Source organism: Phycomyces blakesleeanus (genome assembly GCF_001638985.1).
Source record: "Phycomyces blakesleeanus NRRL 1555(-) unplaced genomic scaffold PHYBLscaffold_8, whole genome shotgun sequence".
NCBI classification, from domain to species: Eukaryota; Fungi; Mucoromycota; class Mucoromycetes; order Mucorales; family Phycomycetaceae; genus Phycomyces; species Phycomyces blakesleeanus.
This window is the reverse complement of record NW_017265141.1, coordinates 1,759,828-1,772,689: the sequence shown is the minus strand read 5'-3', so window position 1 is coordinate 1,772,689 and position 12,862 is coordinate 1,759,828. Positions and strand designations below refer to the sequence as shown.

General features: G+C 38.9%; 2 protein-coding genes across 2 annotated transcripts; both read right to left on the bottom strand.

Annotated features, from left to right (window-relative positions):
* Nucleotides 1–2,296: 2,296 nt before the first annotated feature.
* Nucleotides 2,297–5,301, bottom strand: PHYBLDRAFT_181106 (hypothetical protein). The gene is made up of 14 exons (XM_018438419.1): nt 5,078–5,301; nt 4,954–4,993; nt 4,765–4,812; nt 4,652–4,700; nt 4,503–4,581; nt 4,434–4,440; nt 4,236–4,254; nt 4,036–4,147; nt 3,888–3,958; nt 3,768–3,816; nt 3,585–3,679; nt 2,887–3,519; nt 2,670–2,804; nt 2,297–2,598 (listed from the first exon to the last, which is right to left on the bottom strand). Exons 1-14 carry the CDS (start codon nt 5,275–5,277, stop codon nt 2,495–2,497), a joined length of 1,641 nt encoding a protein of 546 aa, XP_018293222.1. The 5' UTR covers nt 5,278–5,301; the 3' UTR covers nt 2,297–2,494.
* A 1,684-nt stretch (nt 5,302–6,985) lies between these two features.
* On the bottom strand, nt 6,986–12,069 carry PHYBLDRAFT_133151 (hypothetical protein; the record flags this gene model as incomplete). Its single annotated transcript, XM_018429551.1, has 1 exon — nt 6,986–12,069. The coding sequence occupies one exon, from the start codon at nt 12,067–12,069 to the stop codon at nt 7,150–7,152; it is 4,920 nt and encodes a 1,639-aa protein (XP_018293221.1). The 3' UTR covers nt 6,986–7,149.
* Nucleotides 12,070–12,862: the final 793 nt, after the last annotated feature.

Genomic DNA, 12,862 nt, shown 5'->3' with positions numbered 1-12,862 from the left:
TTTTAAGAAAGAGGGAAGTGATTATTTGTTAAAAAAAAAATGCCATGTGTGGGATGCAAAAGCCACTGTCTGCCATTAAAGTTAGAAAGCCACAGGACTAAATTAAATACTAATTCAAACTCTCCGTAGGATAAAATAAGGAGATACGGTTCTTGCTCGTTACCCTTGACTGCAAGGACACTAGAGAAACAAAAACAATTATAAGTAACGGCCCAATAACATTTTTATATCTGTAATTCTCGGCGGATACCAGATGATTGGTCGTTGGCCTTGACTTTAAGGGCAGTAAAAAATTAAAACCGACAGTATTTCAACCTTTGTATGGGTGGTAGTGTCACTGTGGATTGGCCTGCTATGTTTCTTTCTCTTATGGGTACACATAGGCTGTTTGCACCACAAATTGATAATGTCAGTCTACAAAGACTTTTGTAAGCCGTAGACTCTAATTTATCAGTGAGTATCTACACAGTCTACAAGAAGACATACAAAGCAAACCACCTTATACTCTATATTTTATTATGGCACAGCCAAGGTATTGGCAGACAAGCTGGTGTGTGCGTCTTTATATAAAGAAAGACTGGGATTTATACATTACACTTATACACCTTGGAGACAGGTATTTAACCCAAAAAAGAAAAAAATGCCCTGATGAATTTAAATTTTCCCATTTTTTTCAATTTTTTCATTTTTTTACTTCTTTACACCAATTTACTCTCATACTTTTAATAAATAGATTTGAAACAAAGACTTCAAGTATGCTATTTAAGAGAACACATAAAAATTATCCTATGTATTTTTCTTTTTTTTAAAGCCTAATATAGAATATTATAACATATATTGCACAGCCATCCATTTTAAGAGTGTCTGTCAATATCACTACCATTTTTCTTTTTCTTTACTTTCTATATGCTTTGAGCTTTATGTTGATGCTTTAATCACTACACAAGTCTAGTCTATTGAAAAACATATATTAGCCTTTAATTACATTATTTGATATTTAAACCACAAAATATCACACAAAACACAGGTTCATACCAAGGATTATAGAACCTGCTACTCACAGTCAAATTAAATTTTGGTACACACATTTTTCTGTAGAAATAGTCGAAATATCAATATTAATGGGAGTGGAAATTTAGGGTAAAGATAATTGATTTTTTCGTTAATATTTGAGCAATCAATGTTAGATAATCTTTAAATTGTGGATCTTTATGTGTCGCACCATATTACTTACACATTTAAAAAGACTTTGCTTAACCGATTTAGATATATGGTTGATTTTCTGTATTTAATTTGGCATTTTAATCAAAATGATTTTATTTATTAAGCTTTTTTTTATATCTCAGTTGTAAATTCAACGATCTTCAAAATATATAATAGGTATCTGTTTAAATTATGCTTTTTCAGTTATGATGCTGCTAAGGAAGGGCAGATAGCTAATCTAGTATGTGGATAGTTAGAGAGACTTGTGGCTTTGATTTATTTGGTGTGGTATATATATATAATGGAACTTTCAGTAAGTTGGTGTGGACAGACCAAAAGCTCCAGAAAAAAGGCAAAAGAAGGGCAAAAATTGTAAACGTCTCTTATTGGCTAGTCTTCTTGCATTGTCACTAGGATTGAGAAGAAGAGCATTTTTTTATGGAAACGATGTGCTGTAGGCTGCAAGGCCTAGAAAAACTTACAATAAAAGATTTTCACTTAATGGAAGGCATGGTATTATAAGCGCAATTTTACCTAATATGTACTTGAATTAATTTTGAACTTTTAGTCTGTCCGTACCAATTATTCGCAAACGAATATTATTAGCTAAAATAAATGTTTACCTCTTTTTCGATTACCACCTATTCTTCACAAATGATGACTCTTTATTATGAACAACACCATTCAAAAAACATTAATTTCATATTATGAGGACGCCAAAGTATCTTATATATATATAAATAATAGTTTTTGCTGTACTTTGTAAAATGATGTATTGTAAACGGCTTATTAATCTTGAAATATTTAGATAATTACAAGGCAAGTCGTCTGAACGTTAACAAAGATTTTATCTCAAAACTTAATCCCACTGCCTGAACATTATTTTCCTTTTGTGCAAAAAAAACTGGGGTTGTCTTAGTCTCACGTAAGAAACACTATCTTTTATTTCTACAGATTTACACTGCTTTTATTCATCCAATCTTAATCCTCTAGTTCAATTGACTGTACATCTCGCAAAATACCTCACAAAGACCAAATCTCATAAATCACCAATAAAACCCCCAAAAGATAGAGCCGTGTTAATTACAGAAATGATGTATACAACATATATATATTGAAGTGATATAAGCCATATTTTCTCTGGCAATACAATAAGGAATAAATTATGATGGAAAATAAAAAAAAATAAAAAATACACTCTCGTGGTTTTGATGAATGTGGAAATATTGATAGCTAATATAGAAGTAATAAAATGAAATGCATAGAGAAACTACATATACATATATGCCCTTTATGCAAAGAAATGCATGATTTTTAGGTACCAGGGTTTGGCACCTTCTTTTTGTTCTTCTTCGTCATCTTCCTCTGTGCGATCAACGCGTCCAGTGTCAAAATCTGTTGACAGAAAAATGAGTTTAGTCAAAAGAAACCAAATAATCCTTTGATAAAATGTCATGCCCACTTACCAACTTCATCCAAAGGTACAACTTTGGTTTTTCGGATAAACTTGTAAATTACATAACAGAAAATGACAGGAAGGATTCCGATGTAATTAATGACAAACTGAGTGCCATCAAACTTGGGCGTGAATGCAGTGTAGCCTATTGAATGGCAAGAATGTATATAAGTTGAGGCCATTTCTTCTTCTTCTTTTTTGCTTTTCTCTTTTTGTGTAGTAATTACCTTGGCCTAGGATAATTAAGAGACAGAGAACGCCCGAGAAGATTGGAGAGAAAGGATATAACCAGCAACGGTAAGGAAGGTCTGCAATATCACGGCCTTGCTTGACATAAGCCATTCTGAAACGGAGCTGTACAAAGGAGATACCGCACCAGCCGATGAAACCAGTAACAGCAGTGATACTCAAGAACCAGAGAAATGCGGCCGAGGCACTGTAGATTGATGCAAAGACACATGCAAATCCAATGATAGAAGATATAAAGACAGCATAATGGGGAGCGCCATATCTGTTCGTGCGAGCAAGGAACAAAGGTGCATGGCCGTCACGGGCAAGAGCCATGAGTGTACGAGCACAGGTGTATAGAGAAGAGTTTGCAGCAGAGAGCACACTTGACAGGACAATGGCGTTAATAACATGAGCACCTGCATCAATACCACCGAGAATAAAAACCAGAGTAAATGAAGCAGTGGCGGGGTCGTCGGCATCGTTAATAAGGTTGGGATCGTTGTTGGGAATACAGAGACCAAGAAGGAAGATAGTGACGATGTAGAAGAAAATGATACGCCAGAAAGTGTTGCGAATAGCTTTTGGGACAGTCTTTGAAGGATTCTTAGCCTCAGCAGCAGTGACACCAACTGTAATATGATGTGAGATGCAAGTTATAAATAAAAGTAATAAAAAAAATAAAAAGGTAATTTACCGATTTCAGTTCCGAGGAAAGAGAAACCAGCCGACAACAGGACGGAAATGGTTCCGACTCCACCATCGACAAAGGCTCCAGGATCCTTCCAGTACCTTTATATTGAATTGAATTGAGTTTGATTGAATGTTGTGGTTCGGTTGAATGTCTTGTAATAGATAGCTTTTAAAAGGGATTACATACGAGAAGCCAATGACTTTATCACCGAGACCGCCAGATGTCACACATATAGCTACACACGTACACAAAGAAAAATTATATGAGTACAGAAAGCATAATTTGAGGCCAAGCAAAATATCTTACCAATGATAACAAACACAAATACAATCAAGATCTTTAACAAGGCAAACCAATATTCAAGTTCGCCATAAACTCTGTGTAATATATGAATTCCATTAGTGACATAATTTAATTTTTTGTTTGTTTGTTTGTTTGTCTATAGATATTTTACCTTACACCGACCAGGTTAATAGCAACAATCATTACAAGAAAGATAACTGACCAGGCAGCATCAGGCATAATTGGTTTCCACCAGTTAATAATTGTGGCGGATGCAGAAAGCTCTGTAGAAAAGGCACAAGAATAAGTAAGAGAATATTATAAACACACACACACACACACACATATATATATATATATATATTTACATACCAGTAGCAATTGTTACACCCTAATGAAATTAAATGGGATTACAAAGTATGTTTAGTTCTTATGATATTATTTTATTTAATTCGCCATTTTTTTTTATTACTTACCCACTAATGTATATAAGAAACAAGAGAAGCAGAAGATCCAAAGGATTGGAGTAAGTCACCATCGTTTCATAAGTAAAAATCTAATTAAGCTTACCGAAAACCTACAAATAAAGCTATTAGAATACAGCTTTTATACATATATAAAATATATATTGATATTTACCAATAGTTCCATCCCAGTGCAAATCCCAGTGCCGGATCCACAAATCGGCTAGCGTAATGATTAAAGGATCCAGATACTGCTTTAAATTAGTATACCATTCATTCTGTTTTTTTTTCTGATTTGATTTATATATATATATATATATATACCTGGTAAGAATGTGGCCATTTCTCCTAGACATGTCATGATACAAAAAACCTACAGCAGCCAGCCAGAGTTTAGTAACAAAAAAAATGCTTCATTCGATGATATATTTGTTTACCATGAATCCGACTACACAATAAGCAATAAGGGCCCCAGCAGGTCCAGCCTATAAAAGAATATATGTATATATATATAAGCATTTAGAAAGAGATACAAAAAATTTATGTGTGCTGTGCTGTGCTGTGCTGTGCTGTGCTGTGCTGTGTTGTATTGTATTGTATTGCGTAAAGTGAAGTGATCGTATTACCGCTGCAATGTTTTGTCCAGAATTCAAGAATAAACCTGTACTGTAGAAATTGTTAACTTGATGGCTCAGGTAGGCTTAGATTTTTTTTTAAAAAAAACAAAGATATGCTATAGTTAATATTTACCCAATAGCACCTCCAAGAGAAATCATCTGGATGTGTCTAGCATCTAGGCCACGTTTCAAGGGTTCAAATTCTACAACACTGTCATCCCTTCCTGACGTAAAAGAAGGGTCGATGGGGCCAGAGTAGCTATCTGTCTTTTCATTTGTGTAGGACGGACGTTTGGAGCCCTCCTCTAGTCGATTGAGCTTTTCGTTTATCATCAGAAGTTAAGCTCTTTCGTCTTTGGATTGGATTATAACAAGAAGTATAAAAGTGAAGTAAAGAAGAAGGAAAAGAAAGAAGAAGAAGAAAAAAATTGGCAATGGATCTGATTCGTTTATAGATTTTTTTTCTAATATTTTTTTCGATACTTTCCCTTTTACTGAACAACAACAAAATAAAATAAAATCAAGTCCGCCATGGAGCTTCAATATGAAAAAAAAAAGTACTCACATCCTTCACTCCTATCTACCCACCCCTCTATTTTTCTTGGCTGCTGCTTTTTATACTCAAGGTCAAGAGAAGGACCAATACTTGTGGAATGCTGCAGTCTACTGAACAGCTCTTCATTATATATCTATATATAAAATTTCTACATTTCCTTTTCGGTGAATTGCATTGAATCGCATATGTCCAAATCTATAGATATGTCCATGTATATGTATATGTCGATGTCTATATACAGGTACTGTATAAAAAAGTAAATTAACTATAAATATATACGTGTATCTTTAAAAAAGACCGGCACGAATTAGCTTATCTCCTGTACTGGTCATCGACCAATAAAGCAAATCTGTAGCAGTTGCTCACGTGAGCCAAATAAGCACAATTTCTTAGAACAGAGACCAAAGAAGAGGTATTTTTGAACCTCCACAGAATGGGTAAACTGCTTTTCCAAGAAGTATCTTTACTTTATCACAGCATTTAATCACTGTCTTCAATAATAAGAATACCAACAATAATACATCTACTATCACTCTCTACACTCTCTACACTCTGGGCACCTCTACTAAAATAATGATAATAAAGAAAATAAAATAAAAAGCATAATTAACCGTGCGACCTATCTTGGAAAACCTCAAACCCACTCCGCCTCTTATTTACCATGTATCATGAATATTTGTATAGTTGGCTTTCAAAAACAAATAAATAATAATAATAATTTACGGTAATCTATATTATCTTGAAAAAACCTATTTGAATAGCCCAACATCCACTCAAGACACCCTTTTTTAGATAGCCCATGATTCATTTGTGCTATATGCGTGCACATTTGTGTGCGTGTGTACCTTAGATAATTATATATGACACAAAGTCGATAAGGTTCTATTTTCATCGTAAAATGAGGTACAAAAGCAAGAACAATGAGATAAGCCACCTGTCATATCCGTCAATTGATAATCGGAATACCCCGGGGTTCATGTGCAGGTTTTTATATACATATATAAGAATTCGGTTTTCTATATGTATGGCTAACCCATTTTCAGAATATGCTTAATGTAATGGGTGCAGGCAATTACATTCAAGTATTGCTTTGCGAGCATAAAACAACCTAACGATAATAATAAATAATAAATAATAAAGAAAAAATATGAGTTTCGCACGGTCAGCTTCTTAGGATTCTGCCAAAACTCAAGCGGACAATCTTAATATGAAAAAAAAAAGAAATATTGGAGTTCTTAAACTCAATATATACCAAAGTGATATCACTGCCCAATTAACTAATTGAAAAAAAATGCCTTTTTTAAACAATCCTTTGGATTATATATATTATTTATATACAGGCTCGAATTCCATGAGCTGTATTGAAATCAATATGTATATATATACACATATTGTATTATAACATAATTGAGCCATAAACGATCCAAAATAATAGTAATCAAAGACTAATACATACACATGGAATATAGATAAATTATAGTATTTGACTCATAAAGAAGTATATTTTTATTATATTTATCTTGTATCTATATATTATTCTTGTGTTCGTGTTTAAGTGTATGTGTATATATATATATATAAATTATGTATTTATTTTTTTATTTATTTTATTGTTTTAAAAAAAAGGGGAGCAAATAAAATAATAACCTCTACTCGGCATCCGACTCTTCTTCACTCATTTCTTCGTCACTGTCTTCTCCTTCCGCTACATCCAACTCCATATCAAGCTCTTGATCACAGCCATTATAACTGTCTGACATCAAATAAACCTTAAGATTGTGATGGCCAGCCTTAGGAGCAATAAAGTCCAACTTGACTGTCAGCTTTTGTTGAAGAGTGACGCGCTTAATGGCCAACAGCACTTTCTGTTCAGGGTCACCAATGACAATCCACCAACCCTCGTCCTTCTTCTGAGGGAAGAATGGTGCTACCACAGGACCAATCTCTTCATTATCTTCGGATTCACGTTCCAACTGAACCTTGACATTAACCACATTTCCAGAAGAAATCGAATCCGCATCTCCAACGTCGAAACCAAGTTCAATGTTAGGGTAACGATTAACAAACCGTGCGACCTCGCGCAACTTGCTGGGGTCCATACGGAGAACGTCATTCCGAACATCATCCTCAAGCTCCATAATATCAAACACAGATTCGACTTGGTTGGCTTCGCATCTCTTGATAACCTCGTTGGTAAAGTAAGGCACCTGCTTGAGAGGAGAGTCGCGATCCCACATAGCCTGAACACTCATCTGAGACAGCTCCATAGAAGCAAGTGCAGGAGACAACCAGCCGTTGGATGAAATCACATCCACACAGGCCTGCAATAGGGGAATAATACGACCGAGAACCATGGCCTGGTCTGACTGGAGATCCGGAGGTAGCTGCATACGAGAAAAGTGAGCTTGCAACAGAATGTTGGTCTTGAAGCGAGGAGCATTGAAATCTGGGCTGGTAAGCTTGACAGGCAAACGTTCGTAGAGACGTTTCAATACAGCATCTTCGTGGTGACGAATAGGAATACCCTCAAATTCTGTAGCAGCAGAAACAATCTCGAGCAACCCCTTGAGCTTGGTAGCACTCTTCAAACTGACACTGAACATATCGATGGTACCGTAGTTAATGTTGTAATATGCCGCAATCATACCCAGGTTGAGTGGGCTCACATCCATTTCGTCTTCAACAGTAATACACTTGGTCTCCTGGAGTTCGTTCAAGGTATTCTCAACAAGCTCGGAAAGATGGTCGGACAAATGACGATGGCTGGTACCCTGAAGCCCATAGTAGTTGGGATTGTGTGCCATACGACGGTACAAGAATGTCCATGTGAGGTAATCCACAGCATCCTGCTTATTTTCGATAGTCTTGGTCACAATCTCGGCGTTGAAATGGTCATGAATAAACTGATCAAGGTGAGATTCAACAGGAAGAGCCTCGTATAAGAACTTCTTGTAAAACTCCTTCTTGTTGGCCTGGCACATCAACACACACTTTCCAGTGTCATCTTCACGAGGTCTGCATGCACGACCCATCATTTGCAAAACATCGGTAATAGGGTAATCTGCATAACGATGATCCTTGCCCTCGAAATACTGTGTTCCCATCACAATTACCATGTGAGAGTTTAATGGCAATCCCCAGCAGGTATCACGTGAGGCCACAACCACCTGAATAGCTTTGTTTGTGTAGAGCTGTTCGACAATCAACTTATCTTGTTTGGAAAGCGCCTCATGGTAGAAACCAATACCATGCTCAAGAGTTTCTGCCAAATTCTTATCTTGGACACGATCTAAGAAAGGTTTGATTTCTTCAATTTTGCAGTGTAAGAAACGATCGGGTGTGTCATCCCCAATACAGTAAGTGATGATATCCACAGCTGTCAGTCGGCACTGCTTGCGAGAAGGTACAAATACAATCACAGGTTTTTCTGCAGAATGGGTAGTGATGGCCAAATAAGTAGGTTTGGCCATGGCCATCATCAAAGAGGCGAAGTGAGGGATATTATAGCTTTGAATATGAATTTCAAGAGGTACAGGGCGTACAGAAGGATGGAAGTTAAAGATAGCCTGGGAAGGAGCACCGATCCACTCTCCGAGGTCCTTTGCGTTAGCCAACGATGTACTCAAGGCAACAATACGGATAGTCTTCTGGGTCTGCGAAGCAATGTAACGCATACGGGACACAATAACCTCATAAGTAGGACCAATGTCTCCTCCAATCAAATGCAACTCATCTGCAATAAATAAGTTGACATTCTGCACATTCTTTCTCTGTTTCCAACGGCGTGACACAATATCCCATTGTGTGGGTGTGCATGCAATAATATCACCACGTTCAAGCAACTTGAGATCGGCACTGGTCTCGCCGGTCAGAGCCACAATTTCCTTTCCACCATCCAATTTGCCAAACTTCTCCTGCCAGTCGACAACACGCTGATCAACAATCTCCTGGAAGGGAGCTACATACACACAGCGTCCTTTACTCTGCTGATTCCACATACGGAGGATTGCAAACTCTGCACAAACAGTCTTGCCACTACCTGTGGGAGCACCAATAAAGGCGTTGTCATCAGTGGTATAAAGTGCATTAAATGCTTGGGTCTGGATAGGGTTAAATTGCTTAATCCAGCGAGAATACACATTTTCATAAGCTGGGTTACGAAGGGCAGAAACTGGTAAAGGCTGGAGATCGTGAAGTTCGGTGTGAGGCGCGTACTTCTCAGGAAGGATCAGATGCTTGAATGAGACAGGGAGCTTGGTCTCAGCATGCAACCAGCGATCAGCCACAACAGTAACAAAGTAATTGGGAGGCAGAGGCTCGTAAAGTGGTACAGTGAAGGATACCAAATGATCTTCTGTTGCATAACGCTGCTTGAGAATAAAGTAATCGTGATGAAGAATGGTTTCGCCATCGACATCCTCTACTAGGATCCAGAAAGCTTCAGCAGTACCATGAACCTTTTCATCCCACTGGAAATCAGGAGTGATGGTCAATTCCATCTTGAGCAGAGAACGGGTGACGGGTTGGACATGGGCTTGGATATCAAGTCGAGGGAATTGATGGATAAACTTATGGAGCTGACGTCCGGCCTTGGGTTGACCAACAAGCTCACCAAGCTCCTGGGGGTTGAGATCAAAGTAACGCTCCCAGGGGAACTCCTTTCGCTCCAACCGCTTAATCAAATCGGAAGGCATAGCCTTGAACTGGCGCAGAGGTGACATAGACAACCAAGAACGCTTCTCAACCATCTTACAGAGATCAAGGGCTTTTTTGGTAAGCTGTGCCCAGCCGCGCTTCAAGCAGATCTCAAAAATGGCACGTAAAATACGGCCTGCACTCTGAGTAACATATACCATATCAGACACCAAGGCGAAACCATCTAATTTCAGCTGAGAAATGTAGGACTGCAACAGGACGTTGATCTTTGCTGTGGGTTCTTCCAGACTTTCCTTGACAGGAATAGGTACACGCTCGAGCAATTTCGAGAGTTCGAGCTTCTCCTCCTCACGCACAGGAATGTATTTAAACTCGTCAGAAAGAGCAAAGACTCTAAAGAGTTCAATGTGGCTCATCATGGGCTTCAAGTGCTGATTGTAAGTGGCCATAGAGTGGTGGGTAACATAAAAGTGAGAAGCAATGCGACCCAACTCGGTAACCTGGAAACGGCCAGACTTCTTGTCGTATTTAATCAGGTTACACTTATCGAGAACAGCAGCAGCAGAATGGATCAAATCGACCCGCTTTTGTTCCAGGTAAGGATCATCACTGAGATCATCTGCGGATACGTTGTAGAGACTTGGGTTTCTCAGCATACGGACGTAGAGGTAAGTGTATCCAAGCCATTGCACAGCCTCATCTCGGTTACGAATAGTGCCCAAAACAATCTCTGCGTTGAGGTTGTCAGCAAGTCGAGAGATAAACTGAGACTCGATAGGTAATTGTGTGTTGAGAAGTGAGAGATAGTACTGAAGTTCTGCGTGTGCTGTAATGATGATACCTTCACCGTAGGTATCGAACTGCGGACGACCTGCACGACCTAGCATCTGCAATACATCCTGAGGTGATAATTCGACCCAGCGACCCTTTTCAGGTGAGTATATCTGTGTACCCTTGATGATAACAGCGTGAGCTGGCAAGTTGACACCCCAAGCAAGAGTTGCAGTGGAACAAAGAACCTTGATGTGGCCATCGGCAAAGAGTTCTTCAACCAAAGTACGGTCAGCGCGAGTCATACCAGCATGATGGATAGCAAAACCATAGGGTAACAGATCCTGAAGATTGGCATCCTTGACAGTTGCAGCCTCAGATTGAAGAATTTCACGACTTGCAGAATCTTGTTTGAGGAAGCGACCGATAGTATCTTTTTCAAGCGCAAGGTCACGAAGTGTCTTTGCGGTCTTTGCGGTCTCCTTACGCGAATGTACAAACACAAGCACCTGGTTTTCTTCACGTTGTTCAATTTGCTCAATAACCTTTTCATAACAGACTTCGTTCATGACCTGGAATCTCTTAATTGCCTTCTTTTCGGTTACACCAATAAACTGCTGCTTCAACGGGCAAGGACGGAATGTGCTGTCAAAGAAAAAGAGACCACTCTTGGCGTCTACACGCAAGAATGCTGCAACATCTGCATAATTGGGAAGGGTTGCCGACAGACCAACGAGGCGAACAAGCTCTTGAGTCTGTTCCATATTACGGATGGTACGCGACACGATACTTTCAAGTACTGGTCCACGGTCATCGTGAAGCAAGTGAATTTCATCAATAATAATAAGTCTCACAAGAGTGGTGTAGCTGCGATCGGTTGCTTTACGAGTAATTACATCCCACTTCTCGGGTGTGGTAACAATAATTTGTGTTTCGGCAATCTGCTGCTTTGTAAGTTGGCGATCACCAGTCAATTCAGCTACCTGTACTCCATAGGGTCTCAGACGTTTGGAGAAATTGCCAACCATTTCTGCTACCAGAGCCTTCATAGGGGCAATATAAACAATCTTGAATGAGTCCAAATCAATCAAGCCGGTTTCGGGGTCACGGTTTTTGCCAATCTCATGTAGAATAGTCAACATGGCAACGTTGGTTTTACCGGCACCAGTTGGGGCACAAAGAAGAACATTTTCATCGCTGCCAAATGCAGTGGGATACAGGCGACTCTGAACACGGTTAAGATTCTCTGCACCGGCAAAAGCATCATGAGTCCAGCTTGGCATAGATTTGATTGGTACCAATTTTTCGTCAGCACCAAAAGATTGGGGCTTAGGTGCAGGTACATGAATTTCTTCATAACCCTTCTTGGAGCGCTTGAAAGAACCATCGGGAAGTTTCACTTTCTTGTTGGACATCAAATGTGCTCCTTGTTCAAATGCGAGGGCTTCTAAATCGAGCATCTGGCGAGGAGCAACAGTAGTTCCTGGGGTCAATGTTGTAGTAGTAGGGACCTGGGTTCTGCTGCGGCTCTCCTTTGCTTCTCCGTCAATCTCCATTGCGTTCTCAACAACACCCTTTCTCACAAGAGCTTCACCGCGACGTTGTCGGTCACCACTCAATTCGCGTAAGATCCATGAAAGGCCCTTGTTTTCGAGCTCTCTTTCCAGGGCTGCCTTCTCAGGGCCATCAAGTCTGGCAAGTCGGGTACACCAGTAAATCAAATCACGGTTTTTGATGAGAATTCTAACAAGATCAAACTTATCATAATCAAACAATCCCATCAATTCGTTTTCACAATCACGAATATTGATTTCTTCAGATCCAAGGATATCAAAGGCCTTTGTAGTTTTATCTTGGGCTGTGTATGGATCGGTATAATATGTGGCTACTTGACGCTGAAGCCAGAAAGCGTCAATGTCGTGAGGTGAGACGTGA

Bases quoted from the DNA above. Each gene is read 5' to 3' on its own strand.
- PHYBLDRAFT_181106 (XM_018438419.1), bottom strand. From the start codon at position 5,277: ATGATAAACGAAAAGCTCAATCGACTAGAGGAGGGCTCCAAACGTCCG. The intron at 4,701-4,764 runs GTAAACAAATAT...TGGCTGCTGTAG, and splicing joins ATTGTGTAGTCGGATTCATG to GTTTTTTGTATCATGACATG. The intron at 3,680-3,767 runs GTATGTAATCCC...TTCAATATAAAG, and splicing joins GATAAAGTCATTGGCTTCTC to GTACTGGAAGGATCCTGGAG.